This window comes from Carcharhinus amblyrhynchos, chromosome 1 (assembly GCF_965287045.1).
Source record: "Carcharhinus amblyrhynchos chromosome 1, sCarAmb.v2.hapA, whole genome shotgun sequence".
Taxonomy (NCBI): domain Eukaryota; kingdom Metazoa; phylum Chordata; class Chondrichthyes; order Carcharhiniformes; family Carcharhinidae; genus Carcharhinus; species Carcharhinus amblyrhynchos.
In genome coordinates, this window is record NC_137324.1 from 29,637,349 (window position 1) to 29,661,961 (window position 24,613).

Consider the following 24,613-nt stretch of genomic DNA (forward strand, 5'->3'; position numbering starts at 1 on the left):
GAGTTTGTGCTCTTGTGATGATCAGGTAAGAAAGGAGAAAGAAAAGGCCATGTCAGTCAGCCATCGGGGACAGTGGTGGTGACGTGCTGGGGGTCTCGGTGGGGCGGGGGGGGGGGTGGGTGGAGAGGTTAAGGGGGTTGGTAATGTTGAAGGGGTGGTCTCCAATGTCTGTGGAAGGGGAGGGGAGGCCATATTTGGCCCAGGGGCATTCTGTCAGCAGAGCTGTTCTGTTTTCCGGTTCTCCTGCGCGTGTGCAGTTTGTGCCTCTAATCTGAGCTGAAGGCTGTCTGACAAATGCAGCCCTGCCCACTGTTTCTAGCAGCTAGAAATGGCCTAGCCCATATTATCAAAGACTGAATAAGATTGGGAGTGAAAACTCGCCTGAAAAGCAGGTCAGGAACTCTCCCATTTTCACGTTACTTGGACACTTCGAAAAATTCTGGTAAAATCCCGCCCAAGATCTCCCAGGTGATCATCAACTCCTGCCATGAGTCAAAATCAAGGCTATTAAGTTTGTAATAGTCTGATTTTAATGTTTCTTGCCCAGCAGGTCTATTTCATGACTACAGTTTTTAAAATTTGTTTGTGGAACACGAGCATCGCTGGCTGGCCAGCATTTATTGCCCATCCCTACTTGCCTGAGGCCAATTCAGAATTAGCCACATTGCTGTGGCTCTGGAGTAGGCAGACCAGGTAAGGACAGCAGAATTCCTTCCTTAAAGGACATTAGTGAACCAGATGTGTTTTTCTGACAATTGACAATGGTTTCATAGTCATCAGTTGATTCTTAATTTCAAATATTTTTTATTGAATGCAAATTCTACCATCTGCCATGGTGGGATTCGAACCCGGGTCCTCAGAACATTGGCTGAGTTCTCTGGATAAATAGTCTAGCGATAATACCACGAGACCACCGCCTCCCTGACATCTCCAATCCAATTAATTATTACAGTACTGATCTGCTTGTTAGAGAGGATACTGTGTAGGACAGGAATATACAATATGTTTCCTTTCTAATAGTTAACTCTTAGAACATAGAACAAGAACAGTACATCACAGAACAGGTCCTTCTGCCCCTGATGTTGTGCCAAACATGACACCAAATTAAACGAATCCCTTCTGCATGCCCTTGTCCATATCCCTCTATTCCTTGCATATTCATGTGCTTATCTAAAAGCCCCTTAAACACCCTTTCATATCAGCCTGCACCACCACCTCTGGCAGCAAGTTCTGGACACCTACCACTCTCTGTGTAAAATAACCTGCCCTTCACATCTCCTTTGAACTTTCCCCCTCTCATCTTAAGTGCATGTCCCCTAATATTAAACATTTCAACTCAGGGAAAAAGATTTTGACTGCCAACACTATCTACGCCTCTTATAATTTTATAAACTTCTAACAGGTATCTCCTCAGCCTCTGCTGCTCCAGAGAAAACAACCCTAGTTTTGTCCAGCCTCTCCTTTAGTTCATACCCTCTAATCCAGACAGCATCCTGGTTTCTGCACCCTCTCCAAAGTCTCCACATCCTTCCCAGGATCTTGTTACAGCTTTTACTTTTTCTCCTAATCCTCATCCTATTTTGTGTGGCCTGTAACATGGAACTGTAAGTTTTAGCAGTCACGTAACCATAGCAACTGTGTTCTAATTCCTGTCACAATTGAGATGGGGAGGAGCTATAGACTTGACTTATAAAGCGCAGAGTTTCACCTGATGTTTGTATCTGCAGGTCTAATCTGAAGGAATCATGTAATCATTAGACCAAAAGAAGCTGTGTAAAAGATTTGAAGGAGATAGACCCCATAGGTCCCTCATAGGATCAAAGGGCAATTCTTTGCATTGGGTTTTCTAGTCTTCAGACTGAAAATGTTCTACGGTAATCAGTTCTCATGGAAGTAAAAGAGACGTCAAGGCTGAAGTGGGTCCCTTGGAAGTCAAACCTCAGGAACGCTCCATGGGAGTCCTCAGAAAGATATCATGGAGTCAAGTCTGAATAGCGTTCCTGCAGTCAGACCCAAAACACGTCCTGAAACAAGAACTCAAGAGCAAAATACCACGTATGCTGAAGAAGTCAAATCTGGATAGTCCTGCAGTAATCACACCTCATGGGAATCCTATAGCAGTAGGATATTGCGAACATCCTGAAGAAGTTACGCGCCATAGAAGTCCAAAGGTAACCGGGCTATATAGCAGTAAAATGGAAACCAGTCCCAATGGGAGTCCGATAGAATTCAGGCCCCAAGGGAGAACTGGTGAAGTTAGACCCTCAGGAAGTCCAAGGGAAACAAGTGCCCACAGCTGTCCAATGGAAATAAGGCCCCACGGAAGTTCACTAGAAACAAGATTCTGTTGTCGTCCAACAGAAACAAGGCCCCTCTGGTATCCAATAGAAACACAATCTCAATATGGTCTCCTAGGAACAAGTTCCTATGGGAATCCAATAGAACCAAGATCCCGTGGAAGTCTGATAGAAACAAGGCCTCACTGGTGTCCATTAGAAACAAGGTTCCATGGAAACTCAATGAAAACAAGGTTCACTGGAAGTTCCACAGAAACAAGGCCATATTGGTATCCAGTAGAAACAAGGACTTTTGGAAGTTCTATGGAAACTAGATCCCATGGAAGTTCAATAGGAACATGGTTGGATGGAAATCCAGTAGAAACAAGATCCTATGGTAGTCCAGTAGAAACAAGGCCCCATTGGTGTTCAGTAGAAACAAGATGCCATGAAACTTCAGTGGAAACAAGATCCTGTGGATGTTCAATGGAAACAAGGTCCCACTGGTGTCCAATAGATGCAAGATCCCATGGAAGTTCAATAGGAACAAGGCATCATTGGTATCCAACAGAAACAAGAACTGATGAAAGTCCAATAGAAACAAGACCCCATTGGTGTCCAATAGAAACAAGATCCCATGGAAGCTCAATGGAAACATGGTTCAATGGAAATCCACTAGAAACAAGGCCTCACAGGTGTCCGATAGAATCATGGCCTCATGGAAATCTTACAGAAGACAACTGCCATCAGAGCTCTGTAGAAGTGAAAGCTGAAGACCACCTAAGTGCAGTTAGATCTCAAAGGAGCCCTGCTATCCATTGGGATCTTGATGATGATATGGAGATGCCAACTTTGGATCATCCTGTAAGTGCCAGGCCCAAAGAGAGTATTGTGGCAGGCAGGCCCTACTGTAGTTCGATGGCAGTCAAGTACGGAGAGCTGCAGAAGATTCATAATCTTGATAGACTTCTGGCAAGGAAACTTAGTGAGTGTCCTTTTGAAAGTGAACTCAATAAGGATCATGTGGCAGTCAGATCTGAAATGAGACCAGAATCAGTCAGAACAGAAAACAGTATCACATCTGTCAGATCTCACAGGAGTCCTGAGGAAGGTGTGGGGAATTTCAACCTCAATACATATGCAGCAGTAAAGTTGCTGGGGGATGATTTAACGGTTAACCCAGGAAATTGCTCTGGACAAAACCCAATGAACATGAATGTGAGTGGTCCTGTCAACATCAGTTCCAATCTGAATCTTCCTGTGGTAGATGCTGAATGGGGTTTCAGGACCTGTGGAGAAGGCAAGTCTCCAATCAGCCTTGCAAATAATCTAACTGAGTCAATGACAGACAGTCCTGCAGCAGCTTATTATCCGGTGTTAGACATGCTATATACTCACTTTAGTGAGGATCCGATGGCATCAAAGACACAAAGTCTATTAGAGGTTGAACTCTGTGGGAAGCCAGCAGAAGTTAAGCCTGAAGAGGGATCTAAAGCATGTGTATCTTGGGAGACTCCTGTCACGGTTAAATCACAGCAATACCTGAAGAATGATATGCAGAACTCAAACCTGTGTCACCTTGCAATGGGCAGCCCCTGTAGCAGTTCACTGGGAACTCCTCAAGGAGCCCTGAATAATTTAAACATAGATACTTCGGGGGCAATGAGAACCAGAGGGAGTCTTGCTGGAACTGAGCCCCACTGGAGAACTGGAGAAGCCCAGCATCAGAGCAACACTCCAACTGTAACCTGTGAACATCAAGATCCAGAGGTGACATCTGAAAAGGATCACGTAACTTACAGGCCCCTTGTGAATTTTACAGACAATTTAAGGAAGCCAGAAGTAGATATTTCTGCAGCTGTCGGATTTCATGGCAGTCCAATAGAAATCAGGACTGAAGCACAACCTGCTGAGGTCGGAGTTCAAAGGTGTGCAGTGTCAAATCAAGAACATCTGACACAAGAATTCATGAGAAAAACAAATCCAGTGGCAATCGAAACTCAGAAGCTTCCCGTTGACCTGAGATATGAAAGGAGTCCAAAATATGACATAGAGAATTTAAAATTGCATAGTACCATCTCAAGCAGATTCCAAGGGAATCCCATGGATGTCCAACCCACTATGGATTCTTTACCAGTCAGACACTATGAGACTCCTGCATCAATCAGACCTTACAATGGTCCCACAGCAGTCACACCTCACGTCTGCCCTAGTACAACACATCAAGAAGGGAGCACTGGAGCAACCCTGAGAATCATAGACTGGGATAATCATGTCAACTATTCAATGAACCCTCTTGGAGTTGAATCTCAAAGGGGTTCTTTCAACTTAAGTCTTGAAGAGAGCCTGTCAATGTCTAGGCATCATGTGATTCCAGAAGTTAATCTGCAGGAGCCAAATTTCATTGGTCCTACAGATGTTTGGATCCATGGGAAGCCTGTGGCAGTCAAACCAGATGTGAGTTCTGGGAACAACCTGGAAAACCTGGAGTTACATGGGCCTATGGACATCCAACCCCAGGGTTTCAGGACTATGATAAATACTTCACAACTTAGGACTCCCGGGAGCCCTACAACAGTCAGTTCCTGTAACAGTCTGACCACTGTGAGATATGAAAACATTTCTGATGGTGACCTGAATGATTCAAATCTGGATAATCCTGTAGTAATGAAACCCTGTGGGAAGCAAGTAGGCCTCGACCCTCAGATCGATCCTGCAGCCAACAGAGCTCGGGGGAAGGCGATGAATGTCATACCTTCAAGGAGTGCTGCACAGTACCTAAGTATCAATGAAAACATCCAGAGGAATCCTTCAGGTCTCAGTTGCACAGAGGGTCTTGCTACAGCTGATCCTGAAGAAAATCTACATAAGTCAAAAGTAGGTAGGCCTGTGGAGGTTGAATGCCTCCAAGGTCCTGTAGAGGTCAAATCTGAAGGAAGTGATGTAGTCATGAATGATTTGGGTGACAGAGAAAAGTCACATGATGAAAACAAAATGAGACTGAATGAGCGCCATGAAGCAATAAGATGCCATGACACTCCTACAGAAGTAAATCTGGAAAGGAATCCTTTAGAAGGCAAATGTCAGAACAATGATACAATTATCATTCCCACTGAGAGTGTTGTAGATGAACATCCTTTACAAGTTAGACTCAATGGGAATTATGTCGAACTCAAACCACAGGGCACGGTTTTGGTCACCACTACAGGGAACCTTGAAGAAGGCCTGAAGACAGCTTGCAATGTTTTTATAACAATTGTCCTTCAGTCTGAAGCAACTACTGAAAGAAATGTTCTCACCGTCCAACCTCAGGAGAATCTTACGAAAAATCTGAAACCAAACCTGGTTAGCAAACCAGCTAGAATCAATGTGAATCTCAACTCAGCCTGTCCAAGCATGAACACTGCGGATTTAAGACCAACCATCAGTACTTTGCCGCTTGACTCTCATGAGAGTTGCATGTCAGTGCCCCATGTAAAGGGTTCTGGGGAAGCAATGCTAATGAACGCCCAGGGGTATCCTGTAGCAGCTGGTCTTTGTGACAGTCCAATAGAAGTTACTCCTCAACAAAGTACAGCATCGGCTGGACTTGTAAATTATTCCAGAGAAGACCAGCCATCAAATCTCACTAAATCTGGTGCCGTCACATTGCGTGGGAGCTCTTTGGTGCCTAGCTCTGAAAGTGGTATGACAGTTTTTAAATGTCAGGATTGTACTGAGGAAGACCTTGAGATGTCAAATTGGGCTAATGAAGAGTCAACCTGTATCTATCAGTATAACCAATCAGTGACACCAAGGAGAGCCACCGAAGATGGACAATTGCTGGCCCCTGCAGGAATACATAAATGCCTCGCTGCAGTCAGGCCACAAGACAATGTTGTTGGAACCACATGCTGTGTGTGTCACAGAAAATACTCAGGGATTTCAAAAGCTCATAGTCCTCCAGCAGTCACCTCCCAGGTCAGCAATGCTGCAGTCACAGCGGGAGGTTCTAGAGGAGAGCTAGAGTCAAATATGGCTAATCTTCTGGCAGGCAGCCACCATGGGAGTGTTAACACAGCCTTCTGCCATGAGAATCATCAGCAGGACTTATATCTTAATAGTTCTGTAACAAGCAGTAATCAGGAGGACTCTCCAGAGGTCAACACTGCAATCATAGCAGGTGGGAATTCTGGAGAGGATCTGGACGTCACGGTCAGATTCTATCAGAGTCCTATCAAATTCGAGTCTCAAGCGGCGATCCAACCTAAAGGCAGTGCTGTAGCAAGAGAAGAACAGGCAAGTACTTTTGAAGGCAATTCTGAGGAGAGTCTTACAAAGGTTAGATCCAAGTGGAATTCTCTACATCAGATCAACAATTCACATAATCATGGAGCGATAGAAGATAACCCAGATAGCATTCCTGTTGAGAAGGAACCTGAGGAGAATTTTATGCACGGTACATCTGGAGATGATTTGCAGACATCAAACCTGAATCAACTTGTTGATCAGAGTCTTACAGACTCGGAGCTTAAAGATGTTCCTGTAGGAGATGCACCTCAGATGAGTCACGCAGAGGACCGACACCATGAGAATCCTACCAAATTCAGGCTGCAGGAGCATCTTGGGACATTCAAACCTGAAGATAAAGCAGGCTTATCATCAGAAAGTCCTTCTGGATCTGATTCTCAAGGTAGCCTTAGTGCAGTCACAGCTCAAAGGAGCTCTGGCAAAGAAATAAATAAGTCAAATCTGACAAATCTTGCAAGAGTCAGTCATCAGGGGAATGAGGCCACCATAGCAACAGGAAATACTGGTAATGATCTAAAGAAATTGAGTGTGATTGGTTCAATGGATATGACAACCCAGGGGAACACAGACTCGAAAGAGCCAAATCCTTACGGTCCTCCAGCAAAAAAATCTCAGGATCATCTTTTGGAAGTCAGTTCTGAAGAGAGCCGTATCATAATTAAATCCAGTAGGAATCCTGGACCACATCTGAACACTTCAAATATTCACAGTATAGTGGACTCTGAGCCAGGTGATCCTTCTACAGCACAGAATGTGCCGGAGAATTCCGTAGAAACTATGCCTGGGTATGACTCTGATTCCTCAGACTTGAAGAGTCCTGAGGTTGTCAGCCCCAGTAAAAATCAGGCGTCCGTCAATAACAAACATGTTTCTGTAAGGAACACACCTCAGCTGAGTTACTTGGACGTCAATCTCGTTAAGAGCCCTACGAATTCCTTGCTTCAAGGGAGTCCCGTGGAACTCCAACCTGAAGGTCGTCCTGAAGATGGAACACCATCTGGGCGGCCTGCTCTGGCTGCTGCCGGAAGAAGTCTTGGTGCAGGGACACTTCAGCAGAGCTCTGGTGGAGAACTGAAAAAGTCAAGGTTGAAGAGCATGGCAGCAGGCAATGATCAGGTGGATGCGACTGCAGAGACACCCAACAGATCTACTGGACAGGGTCTGAAGAAATCAGATGAGGATAGTTCAATAGAAATCACACCTCAGGAGAGTGCAGACTTCAGAAATCGCGATCTTAGTAGTCCTGCAGCAAGGACACCTCAGGATAATCTTGTGGAAGGCAATTCTGAGGAGGGTTATGTAACAGCTAGATCCCATGGGAATTCTGAAACGGAACCGAACAATACAAATATTCATAGCATAATCAAAGCCAAACAACATGATATTTCTGTTGTAAAGGACCCTTGGGAGAATCTATCAGGTTTGCCTCACAGCCACAATGAGAGTAATTTGCATACTCCTGATGGTGAGAGTACTTCAGCCATCAATTTTAAGCATGTTTCTTTCTCAAACTTCGATCAGTTGAGTTACATAAATGTCGCACACAACAAGAGTGTTCCAGAATCCATGTCTCAAGAACTCACACTCAAGGTTGGTCCTGAAGGGGACAGCGAATCATCTGAGAGTTCTGCAGAAACTGCTTCTGAAAGAAGCCTTAGTCCAGACATACCTCAGTGGAGCTCTGAGAACAAAGTGAAGCAGTCAGAGGTGAAGAGCCCTACAGAAGGCAGTGATCAGGTGACCACAGTTAACTTAATGCCAGACAGTACTATAAGAGATGGTTTGAAGGAATCAAGTGAGGCGAGTTTTATAAAGGTCACACCAAAGCAGAATATAAGCCCGACAATGCTCGAGCTTAATAGTCCCATGAGAAGTCCTTTGGAAGTTAATGATGAAGAGCTTCTTCCAACAGACAGATCCCACAGGTACTCTGCGAACAACTTGATAATTCTTGGTTTCGTCGCGAGCCAAGATGACTTTCCTGGCATGGAGAAATCTCAGGGGAATCGTACAGATGTTACATCCAGAGATGACTCAATTATGTTAAATCGCAATCATCTTGTAGATGTCAGCCTTAATCAGAGTCGCACACAGGTCAACCTTAAACATGATCCCGCAGAAAACACACGTCTTGTGAGTCACAGAGAGGTCAAGCACCATGAGAGTGCTAACAAATTCAAATCGCAACAAGACTCGCTGCCTGTCATACCTGAAGACATTCATAAAATTGACTCATCATCAGGGAATGCTTCTGAGCTTGGTTCTGAAAGTAATCTTGGTTCTGGTTCTCTTGGAGAACATCTGAGAACAATAAATACACACAGTTCTATTGAGGTTGCAGCTGAGGAGAATACAAACCTGGTAAGGCAAAATATTATGGAAAAAGATCAGGGAAGTCCTTTGAAAATCAAAACCGATGATCCTGTTGGTCAAATTAGCTCCCTTGGGAATTCTGGAAAGCAATTGAACTTGGCAGACATTCACAATGTCGTAGGAATCAGACATGATAGTTCTGTACGTGAGAAACGTCAGAAGATTTTGACATCTGGAGTTGAATCTGATGTGTCAGGTCCAATTCTTCCTGAAGATGTCAGGTTCGTTCAGACTCACATGGATTTAAATCCTCAGAAGAATCATATAAATGCCAGACTCAATGGGAGTCTGACAAAACTGATGCCTCAACAGAGGCCCACAGCACTCAACCCTGAGGTTAGTCCTCGAGATATGACAACATTAGGCAATTCAGCTGCAATTGCACCTGAAAAAGGTCTTGCCTCAAGCGCACCTCGGAGGAGTTCAGATGAAGAGCTGAAAAAGTCACATCAGAAAAATCATGGAGCAGTCAGTCATCAGCAGAGTGGTGCTATTGCAACACCAGAAAGTACTGTTCGAGAAGATGTGAGGTCACCCAAGCTGGTTACTTCTATAAACGCCACTCCTGAGAGAAGTAGAAACTTGGAAAAACTCAATCTTAATAATCCTGCAACAAAGAAATTTCAGGCGAATACTTGGGAAGTCAGTTCCGAAGATGATCTTAAGATAGTTGGAGACAGAGGGAATACGGGACAACGAGTCGAAGTCAGAAAACAGAGTATTTCTGCAGTTGCACAATTGCTGGAGAATCCGATAAAAGTTAATTCCCGCAGTGAGTCAGAAATGTCAATTTTGAATGTTCTGGAAGTGAACAGTCTCAAGGACAGTTCTGACACCATCAACCTTGCACACTTTTCTGTAGTAAACGCACTTCAGAGAAGTCACACAGACCTCAAACTTAATCAGGATCCTGCAGGCAGCCCATCTGCACAGCGATTAGACTATTCAAACATTGGTGGTAGAGCAGAGGTCAACAGAAAGGAAATTGCTGAAGAGGTGACAGCTGAGGAGAATCGTGCAGATGTTCCATCTGTATATGACTCGCAGTTGTCAATTTTAAGTTATTTTGTGAGTGTTAGCCCTAATCAGAATCACAGACAAGTCAAATCTAAACAGTTTCCTGTAGCTGGAACATGGAAGATGAGTCAGGCTGAGGTCAAACAAGATGGGAATCCTGTAGAATTAAAACATCTGCAAGATTCTGAGACAGTCGGACTTGAAGATTACTCAGAGTCTGGCTCATCGCTCGGGAGTCTTTCAGTTCCTGATTCTCAGAGTAGTCTTGACATACTATCAGCTCACTGGAGTTCTGATGAAGAAACGAAGTGGCCAAATTTCAAGAGATATACGGAAAGCAGACGCCAGGGGAGTGTTGTCAGAAGCACAGAAAGGTCAATAGAAGATCTGCGAATAACAAGTTTTGGCAGTTATACTGAAGTCACACGTAGGGCGAGCGTAGATCTGAGAAGGCGAAACATTGCCAGTCTTGGAGGACGAAAGCTTCAGGGGAGTTCTTTTCAAGTCAGTTCTGAAGAGCATCTTAGATCCCGTCAAAATTCTCCACAGCAATGGAGCAAGTCCATCCTTGAAAAGCTCAGACAAGAAAATGTTTCTATAGCAGAAAACCCGCAGGAGAATGCAGTAAAGGATACGCGTGGAGAAGACACTGACGAATCAAGTCTGAGTATTCCAAAAAATGTCAGTCACAAAGCGAGTTACGCGAACATCAATCTTGCAGATGATGCTGCGGAAAGCACAACTCAGGGAAGCTACATATTTGTCAGATTCTATAGGAGTTCCATAAAACAAGGGAGTCACCTGGCACTCAAACCCGAGATTAGCTCTCAAGATGGAACACCATCCGGCAGTCTGAAAGGGAGTAATGATTTGGGAGAGCTCAATCTTAGTAGTTCTGCATTTGAAAAATATCAGGCGAGTCCTTGGAAAAACGGTTCTGAAGGTGATCTTAGATTCCTTGGGAGTTTTGGACAACAACGAGATAATTTAAGTCTTGTCAATATGGTAAAGGTCAAGCCACGTGTCTCATCAATTGTAGATTCACAGGAGAATCTGTTTAAAGTTATATTCAGAGGTGACTCGGAAGTGTCACTCACGAGTATTCCGGATGTGATTAGCCTCAAGGGGAGTCATGCGGAATTGTCACTCACTAGTATTCCGGATGTGGTTAGCCTCAAGAGGAGTTATGCGGAAATGTCACTCACGAGTATTCCGGATATGATTAGCCTCAAGAGGAGTTATGCAGAAGTGTCGCTCACGAGTACTCCGGATATGATTAGCCTCAAGAGGAGTCATGCAGAAATGTCACTTCCGAGTATTCCGGATATGATTAGCCTCAAGAGGAGTTATGCAGAAGCGTCACTCACGAGTATTCCGGATGTGATTAGCCTCAAGGGGAGTCATGCGGAATTGTCACTCACTAGTATTCCGGATGTGGTTAGCCTCAAGAGGAGTTATGCGGAAATGTCACTCACGAGTACTCCGGATGTGATTAGCCTCAAGAGGAGTTATGCAGAAGTGTCACTCACGAGTACTCCGGATGTGATTAGCCTCAAGAGGAGTCATGCAGAAGTGTCACTCGCAAGAATTCCGGATGTGATTAGCCTCAAGAGGAGTCATGCGGAAGTGTCACTCATGAGTATTCCGGACGTGACTAGCCTCAAGAGGAGTAATGCAGAAGTAAATCTTCTGCACTTTTCTCTAATCAACACAGCTCAAAGCAGTTCCAATGAGGATCCGACACAATTTATACCTCAAAAGAATTTGTTGAGACTCAGAGCAGACAGTAAAACCAGCAGTGGGAATCTGGCTGCAGGCACTTCTGAAAATCTGGGCATGGATGCACCTCAGTGGAATGTTGATGAAGAACTGAAAATGTTGAATCTGAAGACACGTCTGGATGGCAGTCTTCAGGGGAGTGTTGTCACAGTGCCACCAGAAAGGGATGCCAGTGACCAGAGTAAATTAAGTATGGAAAGGTCTATAAATAGCACATCCACAGGCAGTGCAGACTTGAGAAAGCTAAGTCTTAAAAGTCCCGTCCCAGAGAAGCATCAGGAGGCCAGTCCTGAAAAGTATACACAGCCAGTTGGGCAGAAACTAAACAAGTCAGATCGGCATGGTAGAGTAGAACCCAACCGAGACAAAGCTCCTGAGGTGGGGAAACATCAGAAGTCTCCAGTGGATCTAATGTCTGAGGAGAACTTGCAGATATTGTATCTCCATCACCCTCTAGATGTCAGCCTCAGTCAGGATCACACGGGCGCTGCACTTCAAAATGCTCCTCAGCTGAGTTACACCGAAGCCAGACACTATTATACCAGATCGCAACAAGGTCTCACGGCAGTCAGGCCTGAAAGTAATTCTAAAGCTGACTCATTCCCCAAGAATCCTCCTGGAGCTGATTCTCAAAGTGGTCGTGGCATAATATCAGCTCAATGGAGCCCTGATGAAGACTTGAAGAAGTCAAATCTGAGTCCTGCAGTAGTCAGTCATCAGGGAAGTTCAATTCCAATGAGACCAGATCAGAAAAGTTCCAATGTTTACAGTCACATAGCAATTGGAGCTGAGGGGAGTAAAGAGTACATGGGGAAGAACAACCTTGATCATCCCGTGCAAAGAAAATATTTCGATGTTCCTTTGGGAGCCATTCCTAAAGAGAGTTGGAAAACTGAGAGACCCCACAGTGGTACAAGAAAAGATCTGCTAAAACCAACCCTGCACAACTTAGAAAGAAACAATCTCAAAGGCCGTGCTGCAGAAGTCACACATGAAAAGCTGACATTAGGAAAGACTCCTCACGGGTTTTCTGGAGCAGTCAGACAGGAAGATGACCCAGAACAATCATATCACAATACTCCTGAAGATGCCAGAATCTATGAGAGTCTTGCAGAAGTCAAGTCTAATCAGACTCCTACAGCAGACCCTCCTCAGTGGAGTCACATAATGGTCAGACTCAATGATGATCCCATTGACACCATGCTTGAAGGGAATGCTGTGGCATCCAGACTTGAGAACATTTTAGGTGATGTGTCCATGGGGAATCTTTTAGATAGAAATCATGTTTCAGCCGCAGCTCTATCCAATTCTGAAGAAAATATGAAGAACACAGTAGTAGCAAATGAACATCTTGGAAAGGACGTGAAGGAAATAAATAAGGACAGACCTGGAGAACTGGCTACCCAAACAAGTCATGTAACTATCAGAATTAAGAGCAGTTATCTAGAAGTGGAGCCCCCTGTTGGAGTTGCCAGTTCTGACCTGAGTATTGGAGAAGTCAGGCTTGATTTCATGAACCAGTTAAACATTGGTGAGGTCAGATCTGGTTTGAGTCTCGGAGAACTCGCCGTTGAAATAAATATTGACGAAGCCAGGTCAGACTGGAGTATTGGAGAGGTGAGGTTTGAGGTGGGTTAGACTTGAAATGAATTCTGGATAAAGACATGAAGAGGATGGCAAAAAAAAAGAACAGCAGAGCATTGTCATACAGGATAGGCAAAAAGCTTAAAGTCCAAAGGAGCATTTGACCTATTTTTGAAATTACTCTTTTGTCATTCTGCTTTTCATAATCCAACATAAGATAAACATAATCATTCTTGCAACCATTAAAAAAAGCTTGTAATATTTTTTATATATGACAGTATTATTTTCAGATAGAATCTGAAGACATTTGATTCTTGTAAGTTATTCATATTAAATTATTAAATAAGTGGATAAATATTTGAAAAAGAATTACCGCGCGTGGAAAAACTGAAGGGCATAAGAAACAAAAACAGAAGTTGGCTATATAGTCCTTTTAGCATCCTCCACTTGAAGGACAGCACAGTAACACAGTGGTTAGCATTGCTGTCTCACAATGCCAGGGACCCTGGTTCGATCTCCAGCTCGGGTCACAGTCTGTGCGCAGTCTGCATGTTCTCCCCGTGTCTGCGTGGGTTTCCTCCAGGTGCTCCGGTTTCCTCCCACAGTGCGAAAGATGTGCTGGTTACATGCATTGTCTATGCACCCAGACAGGTGCCGGAGTGTGACAACTAGGGGATTTTCACAGTAACTTCACTGCACTGTTAATGTCAGCCTACTTGTTACACTAATAAATAAACATTTACTTTTAGCATTCAGTCAGAAAAAGGAAGGAGAATGGGGCTGAACAGGTAGCTCATTAGACAACCAGCACAGGGTTGATGGCTAAACATAGCCCAAGGTAAAGCTTTTAGGTCTGAGATGAGGAGAAATTTCTCCACCTAGAGAGTGGTGAGCCTGTAGAATTCGCTACCACAGAAAGCAGTTGAGCCAAAACATTGTGGGTGGGTTTTTTCCACTGCACTGTGCTGAGCAAGTAGCGTAGCGGGACAGGAAATTTGAGTGAAAGGCCAAAAATGGGGATCGCACCCGCTTTCTAGCCTCTCCCAATATTGCCAGCCCCATTGTTGTAAACTCACGTAACTTATTTTGCTGGAAAAACGGGTGAGAAAACGGGAGATTTTCTCGACTGTTCAAACGCTGAGAATTTTTCTGAGAAAATTCTGCCCTGTATGTTTTCAAGAGGGAGTTAGATATAGCTCTTGGGACAAAGGGGATCAAAGGATATGGGGATATGGGGGAGGAGGGGTGGGGTAGGCAAGGCAGGATCAGACTACTGAGTTGGATGATCAGCTATGATTATATGACTGGCACAGCAGGCTCGAAAGGCCAAAAGGCCTAATCTTGCTACTAGTTTCTAATCTCCTTCTATGCTGTAAAATTCTGAGCTCCTTTTAACTAAAGTAGCTGCTAAAATTCTTCAGAGAGCATTTCAAGAAGATGTGGGCAGTACCATTTGATGCTACTTTGATTTCCACCATTATTATTAGTTTGCACTTCCTTTCCCACTTCCTCAGGTACACAGGCTCAGGTGTTTCAAAACACTTTTGATGTAATTCCATCAACTAATCGGTACAAGGATTCCAGCAAAATGAGGCAGAATCTGTTTTCTGCCCCAAAACTCATTTCTTTAAATTATCTGTGATTGGCATGACCCTCACACTGGAGTCCTGGTCGAATTCATGTATCTTATTAAGACAGAGATAGATAGGTTCTCGATTAATAAGGGGATCGGGGTTATGGGGAAAAGACAGGAGAATGGGGATCAGAAAAGTATCAGCCACGATTGTATGGTGAAGCAGACTTGATGAGCTGAGTGGCCTAATTCTGATCCTATATCTTATGGTCTTATCTCATTGCTTTATATATTCGCAGCACACAAAGGGGCAGTTAGACTGAGAATTCTAAATTTCTAACTCACAACAGTTGTCAGGGTCAACTGAGACATGTAGGCTTGATAGATGGGTGCCATTGATGCCACTGCTTGGCCTGGCATGTTAAGAAAGGCACAAGAAGCTAGGCCCATCTTGGTCAGGCATTCATTTAAAAAAAATACAAAATATAAAGGGCAAAATTTAGGGGCCCCATTCTCAGAGGGCGCAAATCCCCTTATAGCTACTAAATCTCGCAAGAGGCTCATATGGGATTTGTGCCATTGAGATCTCAGTTTGAGATTCCACCTTCCCACCCGCCAGTGACGAAAATCTGATTTGTGTGATTTTTGAATAGATTTTAATATCATTAGGTGGCTTCATGCCTAGCGTTCAGCCCATGTTGAGTCCAACAACCCAGCAGCATGATGTCACGTAAGCCAGTTGTGATGAACACACGGGGGGCACGAAGATGTCTGGAGGTCCCGGAGATTGAAGGCCAAGGCTTTGCATCCTGGCAGCCTGGCAGTGTCCCCTGGGGCCACCTGAAGGGGTACATGAAGGCAGCACTGCAAAGGAGGCTCTGGCAGGGTGGTAACCCTCCTTCACTGGTGTGGCATGGGGCTCTCTCCCCTCTGCCCCAATGACAGAAATGCAGTGGGGCAATGGCTGTGAAGCGGGAGAGAGTTCCCTAATACCTCCAATGTGGGGGGAGGTGGCGGGAGCTTGCTCTGGTGCCCGTGTCAGTGGTCCTCCATGCCTGTTGGGGAACTGGGGGAAATTTATTTTAAACGCAGATTGGGACGCCCTTTAAAGAAGGCGCCCCAATCTCTGTGGAGCTGATCTTGCCAGCTCTACCAGGCCCTGCCCCACCAGAGTGACATCGCAAAACACGCACCCCCCTCCCCCCAACACAACCTCCCCCCGCCCGCCACTCCTGCTTTTCTTTTGACAAAGTGTCAGACTATCTGGAGTGAAAACCTTGCTATGTTTCTGGGGAGAAACATTCCAGCTTTCAATCAAAACCTGATACTTTCCCTTTTTAAAAAAAATTCCACCCAAGGTCATTAATATCAGAATCCTTGGGGCAGGGCTGAAACATTCAACGCACTTTAGGATTCAGAAACAGGATCAGAGGTCAGTAAAATTTTAAAAGTGCTAAATTCAATGCGTTAAAGGAAAATGAAAGCAAATAGATGGAGGTTGTACAATAACCCTTCTTTGGGAGAAAAAATGCGTTGAAAAGTATCGTGCTGACATATCGTGCTGTGGAATGAATACATTTCGAAAACTGACAACTCAAATATGATCCATAATGGATCAGCAAGACAATTAAAAAAGGGGAAAATTGGGAAAATGGCACATACAAATCTGGCAGGGGAAAAAGAAGGGGTGGATCAATAAACCTGCAGCAGCATCTTAATCACAGAGCAGGGAGAGAGCTGGAAAACAAGTAGCTATGCAGAACACTAACCAAACATTCAGCATCACATCAGCAAGGAGAAATCCAGAGCAGAGATAAGGACCATAAACGCTGCAAACAGCTTGCGACTGGGAATGAGTACAAAACAGTAGGGAGGCGATGGCCCAGTGGCATGATTGCTAGACTATTAATCCAAAAACTCAGCTAATGTTCTGGGGACCCGAGTTCAAATCCCACCACAGCAGTTGGTAGGATTTGAATTCAATAAAAATAAAACCTGGAATTAAGAATCTACTGATGACCATTGTTGGAAAAACCCATCCGGTTCACTCATCCTTTAGGGAAGGAAATCTGCTGTTCTTACCTGGTCGGGTCTACATATGATTTACTCTCAACTGCCCTCGGGCAACTAGGGATGGGCATTAAATGCTGGCCAATCAGTGATGCCCATGTCCCACGAATGGATAAAAAAAACAAATATTCTGAATGAATATTTTGCCCAATGGATGGCAGAAGCAATACTCCCTATTCAAATCAATTCCAAGTAAAATTGATGGAGTTGTTTAGTTATGTAGCAGAGTGCAAGCTGAGTGAAAACAAATTCTCTCCCACACAGTGGTTAGCACTGCTGCCTCACAGCACCAGGGACCCAGGTTCAATTCCCAGCTTGGGTCACTGTCTGTGGAGTTTGCACATTCTCCTCATGGCTACGTGGATTTCCTCCGGGTGCTCCGGTTTCCTCCCATACTCCAAAAGCTGTGCAAGGTGGTGGATTGACCATGGTAAATTGCCCCTTAGTGTCAGGGGGACTAGCTCGACTAAATGCATGGGGTTATGGGGATAAGGACTGTATGGGATTATGGCTGGTGCAGACTTGATGGGCCAAATGGCCTCCTGCTGTGTAGGAATTCTATGATTCTATGATTTAGTGATGGTTGTTAATATGAGGAATATTAGATTCATGCCAACAGTACCAATTTCTAAGATGAAAAACAATGGCAATTTGGTAAAATAAACCACAACATTCATTATTAACTTTCATCTGAGTCAGGCAAATAAGTTTTATATGAACACTCCAGAAACTATTTACGTATTCATCACAAAAGCTGAACAACATTCACCATGATAACCGTCAGAATTCAATATTTTCTGGGTGAGCAATGCCCATAGACACTATCAAATATATTCCATGATGTGGAGACGCCGGCGTTGGACTGGGGTAAGCACAGTAAAAAGTCTCACAACACTGGGTTAAAGTCTAACAGGTTTATTTGGCAGCACAAGCTTTCGGAGTCTTGCTCCTTCTTCAGGTGAAGGGGCGAGACTTCGAAAGCCTGTGCTGCCAAATAAACCTGTTGGAAACATATTCCAGACATTAAGGACAGAGTGCTAACTTCCACAGTTGCCATTCACTATATCTTGCGTGCAGTACCCGAGCAAAGCTGATGGCAGGATAATAAAAACAAGGTCACCCAACCTGCCAGCAATTGGTTTCTGATTGTAAGCTTTGAAAATATTTTAGTCAAGCTTTTTCCATAGGGCTGATCCCCATTAAAACATTCGCTGAGATTTTATCAGCGATTGAGCTTGATCAGTGAAATCAAAAGCGAGTCTCAATCTTGCATCACTCTTGACACTATTTTCTTGTTCATCATTTTTCTGTTTCTTGAGATGTGGTATTGCTCTCAACACCAGTATTTATTTCCCATCACTAATTGGTGGGTGGGTGGTGGTGAGCCACCTTCTTGAACTGCTAAGAGTTATTTCCTGACAAGGAATTGGACTCTAGGCCTGGTACTGAAAGCACTGAATTGTTACCACGAGACCATCAAAAAATCTATCCAGAGTCAGGGCAAATCACTACCATCGATGTAAGCTTCAAACCAAAGAACATTATCTGTGGAGGGCATGTAAACCCCAGTTGAAAACTATGGAGATCCACAGGAAAAGGCCTCCTTGATACAATTTCTTATTTTAAACTTCCTTCACTATCACATGGGAATGTATCTGAGACTAATAGAGTTTTGCAGCACAAAAAGAGGCCCTTTGGTCCATTGTGTCGCACCGCCCATCAAGCTCCTATTGATCGTAATCCCATTTTCCGGCACTTGGTCCATAGCCTTGTCGGCTATGACATCAGGTGCTCATCTAAGTGCTTCTTAAATGTTGTGAGGGTTCCCACCTCAACCACCCCTTAAGACAGTGAGTTCCAGATTTCCACCACCCTCTGAGTGAAAAAGCTTTTTCTCGAATCTCTTCTAAATCTCCTGCCCCTTGCCTTAAATCTACTCCCCCTGGTTATTGACAAGTCTAAGGAGGGAAATGTTCATTCCTATCTATCCTATCCTTTTTCCTCATAATTTTGTACACCTCAATCATGTCCCCGTCTCAGCCTTGTCTGCTCTAAGGGAAACAACCCCAGTCTATCCAGCCTCTGTGCGAGTTGGTCAGAATGAACTCACCTTTGCATTGGTGCCTGCTTCTTTTCTCTGTCCAGTTTTCACTGTCACTTCGTATAATATGTCGCCATTTGCTACAGATCCAGGTCTGGAACGGCTAGTTCGAGAGCTTTGTGATCTAGGATGCATAGCACTCCTAGGACGCTGAACATCACAATGAATCAAAATTTAGTACATTTTTTCATGAAATTATGTGCACTTATATCCTGATTTTACTTTTGTCAGGAAAAGCAGGCTATATGAATATTGCAAAAAACATGTAAATGCCATTCAGCTCATCAAACCAGTTCCATTTATAGGTTCAAAACGAACTTGCCCAGTGAATTCTTTACAATGTAGTTATTCTTTTGGAAGATTTTTGTCAAGTTTTTTCCTGCTCCCAAAGCTCAGGACATTTATCTAACTTTACAACCAACAATATTTTGTACTAGTCATCTTTCTTGGTGGGAATTACTTCTTACTCAGTTATGTCAATTTTGTGTTCATGCCTTTGCAGTTTTGCACTGAAGGTAGAAGTTGAGGTTCCTTACGTCGAAGGCTCTGAAACTTTAAACATTATATTCTCTTCATTTTCTTTTATTCAATGAATGAAGGTTCAGCCCAGTCTGAAAGCGCCAAGCCTCAGGATCATGTTTGTTATGTTACTCTCAACTATGCCCAAAGCATCAAAGATATTTCTTGGAAGTTAGGGACTGTGCTGCAGAGATTCTACGATTATTAAGAATTTAGAACATTCAATTTTGTGACTGTGTAGATGTGGTATGCACCTGAGGCCTCTATAAGGTCAAAATGTTGGTGAATATGGAGCACTGCAATGATGAGCATTAGCCAGACTATGGCCGGGTGTATCGCTGGTAGCGCTCATATCTAGAGATGAGGGAAAGGCAATGGCGAAGACACTCTCCTTTGTCCCAGGATATGAAGGGGAGACGGTGATATTCTCTATTGTTGAAGATGTTCGTTGCCTGGCACTTATGCAGCATGGATGTTATTTTCCAATTACCCGTCCAAAACTAAATGCTGTTTGAATCTTGCCGTGTGTGGGCACAGATTGCTTCAGTATCTGAAGAGATATGAATGGGACTGAACACAGTGCAACCATCAGCAAAACTGCCATTGCTAGCTTTATGACAGAGGGAAGGTCATTGATGAAGCAGCTGAAGATGGTTATGCCTTGGACACTACCCTGAGGAATTCCTGCTGTAATGTCGAGGGACTGAGATAATTGTCTATAACAACCTCAACTGTCTTCCTTTGTGCTACATATGTCTCTAACCAGTGGAAAGTTTTCTCCCTGATTCCCACTGACATCAATTTCACAAGGGTTCCTTGATATCACAGATGGTCAAATGCTGCCTTGCTGTCACAGGCATCACTTCACCTCTTGAATTTAGATCTTTTGGCCATGTTTGGGCCAAGAATGTAATGACGCCTGGAATGTAATGGCTCTGGTGGAACCCAAACTGAGCATCAATGAGCAGGGTATTGCCACCCTCTGCTCCTGCTCCGACTCACAACCAGGATTGTCTACTCTGACAGTGATTCTAAGGCATGAGTTCAACCTCCACGCTAACACCTTCATTACTCCACCCTAACATGTTGTGGTTGATGACATCTGGATAACTGGTTGCTATTTGCTACCTTCTGCCTATCTCGAACAACAAATTGGCGGAGGCTTACTGAAGGACAGCGTGGTTGCAGCTGGCGTCCAAACTTCTTGGAATAGTAACCAAAGAGATGTGGGTCATTGAGAGGGTTGTACAGAGGGAAACTGCCCATCTGATCTTCCTTATCTCTGCTGCCAATGTCCCAAGTCCGTGCTGTAAACACAGAGTAGTTGAAATGATCTTGCATGCTCGATTTGAGACAGTGGTCAACATCCTTATATGAAATTCTTATGGGTGCTATATCAATGAAATTATTAACCTACTTAAAGTGAATGACTGCTAAGGCTAGCACACTTAACAGTTTAACACTAACATCTTAACGACAATACAAAAAATAGTGCTCAGTGGAATCGCAAAGCAATAAAGAACAAAAATTTAAGTATTACTCATCATGATGTGCTAAACATTCTGAAGTAACAAAACTGTCTTGCGCTGTGTGAACTTTCACTACTGAAACCTGGGTTAGGCATCAGAAGATTGAGTGGGCTGATGAAGGACTCCTCAGAACAAATTTAATTAAACTCTCAAAACATGACAGAGGTTATAAATAGTTACTTTGCATCTGTCTTCAGTTCTGGAGGCTGTGCCCATTTACCACTTAATGTTCAGTTATCATTAATGCAATACACTAATGTTGTAAATTAGAAATCAAAAGGAAATGAGGTGCTGCTTCATTGCAACATGATTTTACAGAATAGACTCAATCCAAACCAATCTTTCACTGTCTGTATATTTACTGAATACTTGTTACACCATAAGACTAAGATTAAGATGTGACACCATGGACTAATCAGAAACTAGGGATAAAGTTTTCAAGGAATTTCAAGCTGTTATGACAGCTTCTGTTCCACTCTCCATTGATTCTCTACCTTTACCCATTCTACCTGATATCTACTACTTTTTGCCTTGCTAATGGGCTTCTAGCCCAATACCAGCTCTGCTTTCCTCTCTCTAGCACTCTCTCTCTCCCTCCTTTGGGTGCTCTAGTTTCCTCCCACAATCCAAAGATGTGTAGGTTAGGTGGATTGGCCATGGTAAATTGGCCCTTGCACTGGAATTTTACCACCTGGGAATTGGAGCAGACAATGGGAAGGTCCAATGATCTCAGGCAGGATTTTACAGTTTTGAGATGAACAAGGCCATAAAATCCCACCCCTAGGTTCAGGGGGATTAGCAGGGTAATTACATGGGGTTACAGGATAGGGCCTGGGTGGAATTGTTGCCGGTGCAGGTTTAATGGGCCAAATGGTCTCCTTCTGTAGGGATTCTATGGTTCTGTTCTATAATTCTCCTGGCCTTACCCCAGCAGCTTGAATTATAAATCCAATCCTTGTCTATTACTTCACTCTTAGTTTAGTTTAGCTTAGTTTATTTATTAGTGTCACAGATAGGCCTACATTAACACTGCAATTAAGTTATTGTGAAAATCCTTTAATTATCACACTCTGGCGCCTGTTTGGATACACTGAGGGAGAATTTAGCTTAACCAATGCGCCTAACCAAAACGTCTTTTGGACTGTGGGGGGAAATTAGAGCACTTGGAAGAAACCCACATAAACATGGGTGGACATACAACAGCACGGTGACACAATGGTTAGCATTGCTGCCTCATGGCTCCAGGGACCCAGGTTTGACTCCTGGCTTAGGTCACTGCCTGTGCAGAGCCTGTACGTTCTCCCTGTGTGTGTGTGGGTTTCCTCTGAGTAGGCTGGTTTCCTCCAACAGTCTTAAAGGCGTGCTGGTTAGGTGCATTGGCCACGGTAAATTCTCCCTCACTGTATCTGAGCAGGTGCCGGAGTGTGGCGGCTAGAAGATTTTCACAGTGACTTCATTGCAGTGTTAATGTAAGCCTATTTGTGACACTAATTAATAAAGAAACTTTCAAAAGAACATGCAGACTCTGCACAGTGACCCAAGCCAGGGATTGAATCTGGGTCCCTGGAATTGTGAGGCAGCAGTGCTAACTACTGTGCCACCCCTAAAGGATTTCAATAGAGTAAATAAATGAAGAGAAATTGATTTCAGTGCCAGTAGGGTCAGTAAGGGGTCACATATTTCAGGTAAATGGCAAATCAGCCAGAGGGGAGATGAGGAGAGCTTTTTTTTTTAAGTACAGAGCATTATTCTGATCTAGAACTCAAATGTGCAGATTCAATAGTACATTCAAAAACAAATTGGATAAACTCTCAGGAGGCAGAGAATTTACAGGCCTGTAGGAAAATAGCAGGGGAGGGCAACCACTCCATTGGCTTCTTCAAAGGCACGGTTGGCTAATGGTCTCCTTTCCCAGCTGTAAGATACTCTGGTTCTCTGTAATGTTTCAGCTTCACACTGGAGCCAGGATTGCCCAATTTCCCCAACTGATGCTGTAATCCCTCCCTCTCATACAATACAACTCAGAACAATTCCAATCCCAGTGACCTGGTCTCACTACATTGAACCTCAACTTGGATGTACAGTGAGGAGCTGCAGCAGAGACCAATATATCAGGAGGGGGTGTTGGGAGATGATGGATCTGCCACCTCTCCACTGCCTTGGCTCGAGTGACAGTGCACTCAGCAGTACTCACCAGCAAATGGAGCCTTTCTGCTGACCGCAGACTCCATGGATCTGTGACTTGGAATCACTTTGTACTTCCTTAGACTGTTGGTCCACTGTTCATCCTTTTTCCTGGGGTCATTCCACACAGGTTTACCTCTAGGGGCAGAGATATCCCGGTACTGGAACCCTGGTTAAAAAGAGGGGAGGAATATCAGTCAGTGCCAATGCCGCACATGAATTTACAGGTTATTAACGTGGGAGAGAAAGTGTATAAGTTGTGGTCAACTCCTGAGTAAGGGATAAACAGAGAGCAGAGGCCCACAGTTTACCAACACAGACTAGGGAGGTGTGAGAAGTGATGTTCAACAGGGTTATGTTTGGAGTGGTGCTGCTAACCATTTACATCAATAATTTGGAATCAGGTATTCTCATCAAAATGTATGGACAAAGCCAAACTGAGTTCTAGTTAACGTTGAGGAAGAAGACATAATGTCGCAGAATGGAAATGTAAATGGTAAATGTATTTCAGCATAGGCAGCTGTGAAGTGGTAAGATGGATAATATTCTAAATGAGGTAGAAGCGCTTAGAGATTCAGGATAGAGTTTCACAATTCTTCAATAGCAACGTAGGCATAAAATTACAAGCAAAATACAAGGATTAATTTCTAGAGGAATAGAATTCAAAAGCAGAGAAACTATGTTAAACTCATATGCACGCTTTATTATCTGGGGAATTAAAAGAGGCTGAGGAATTAAATTTGTACTTTGCTTCAGTCTTCACAAAGAAAGACCATGAATAATGTACCAGAAGTGCTGAGAGAAACATGTTTTAGTGAGGAACTGAAGGAAATCAGTGTTGGTAAAGAAATGGTTTTGGGGAAATTGATGCAATTGAAGGTGGATAAATCTCCAGATCCTGATAATCTTCATCCCAAAGTACTTAAGGATGTGGCTCTGGAAATAATAGATCCATTGGTGGTTATTTTCCAAAATTCTTTGGACTCTGGAATAGTTCCTACAGATTGGAATGTAAGCATGCTATTCAGAAAGGGAGGTAGAGAGAAAACAGGGAACTACAGACCAGTGAGCCTAACATTGTTGATACTGGGGAAGTTGCTGGAGTCTATTATCAAGGATTTCATAACTTGGCATTTGGAAGGCACTGGTATAATCAGACAAAGTCAGCATGGATTTACAAAAGGGAAATCATACTTGATAAATCTACTGGAATTTTTTGAGGATATAACTAGTAGTTGAGCAAGGAGAACCAGTGGATGTGGTTTATTTAGACTTTCAGAAGGCTTTCGATAAGGTCTCACAAAACAGATTACTATAT

At 43.7% G+C, this 24,613-nt stretch overlaps 1 protein-coding gene across 1 annotated transcript in view; it reads right to left on the minus strand.

The window, feature by feature from the left end:
• Window positions 1-24,613, minus strand: part of loxhd1a (lipoxygenase homology PLAT domains 1a) — a 217,640-nt gene that overhangs the window by 189,801 nt on the left and 3,226 nt on the right. Inside the window, exons 2-4 of the mRNA XM_080204031.1 lie at window positions 23,306-23,464; window positions 20,750-20,889; window positions 19,073-19,213 (exon numbers count right to left, since the gene is read on the minus strand). Coding sequence (XP_080060157.1) covers window positions 19,073-19,213; window positions 20,750-20,889; window positions 23,306-23,464 — 440 coding nt within the window. The remainder of the gene's footprint in view (window positions 1-19,072; window positions 19,214-20,749; window positions 20,890-23,305; window positions 23,465-24,613) is intronic.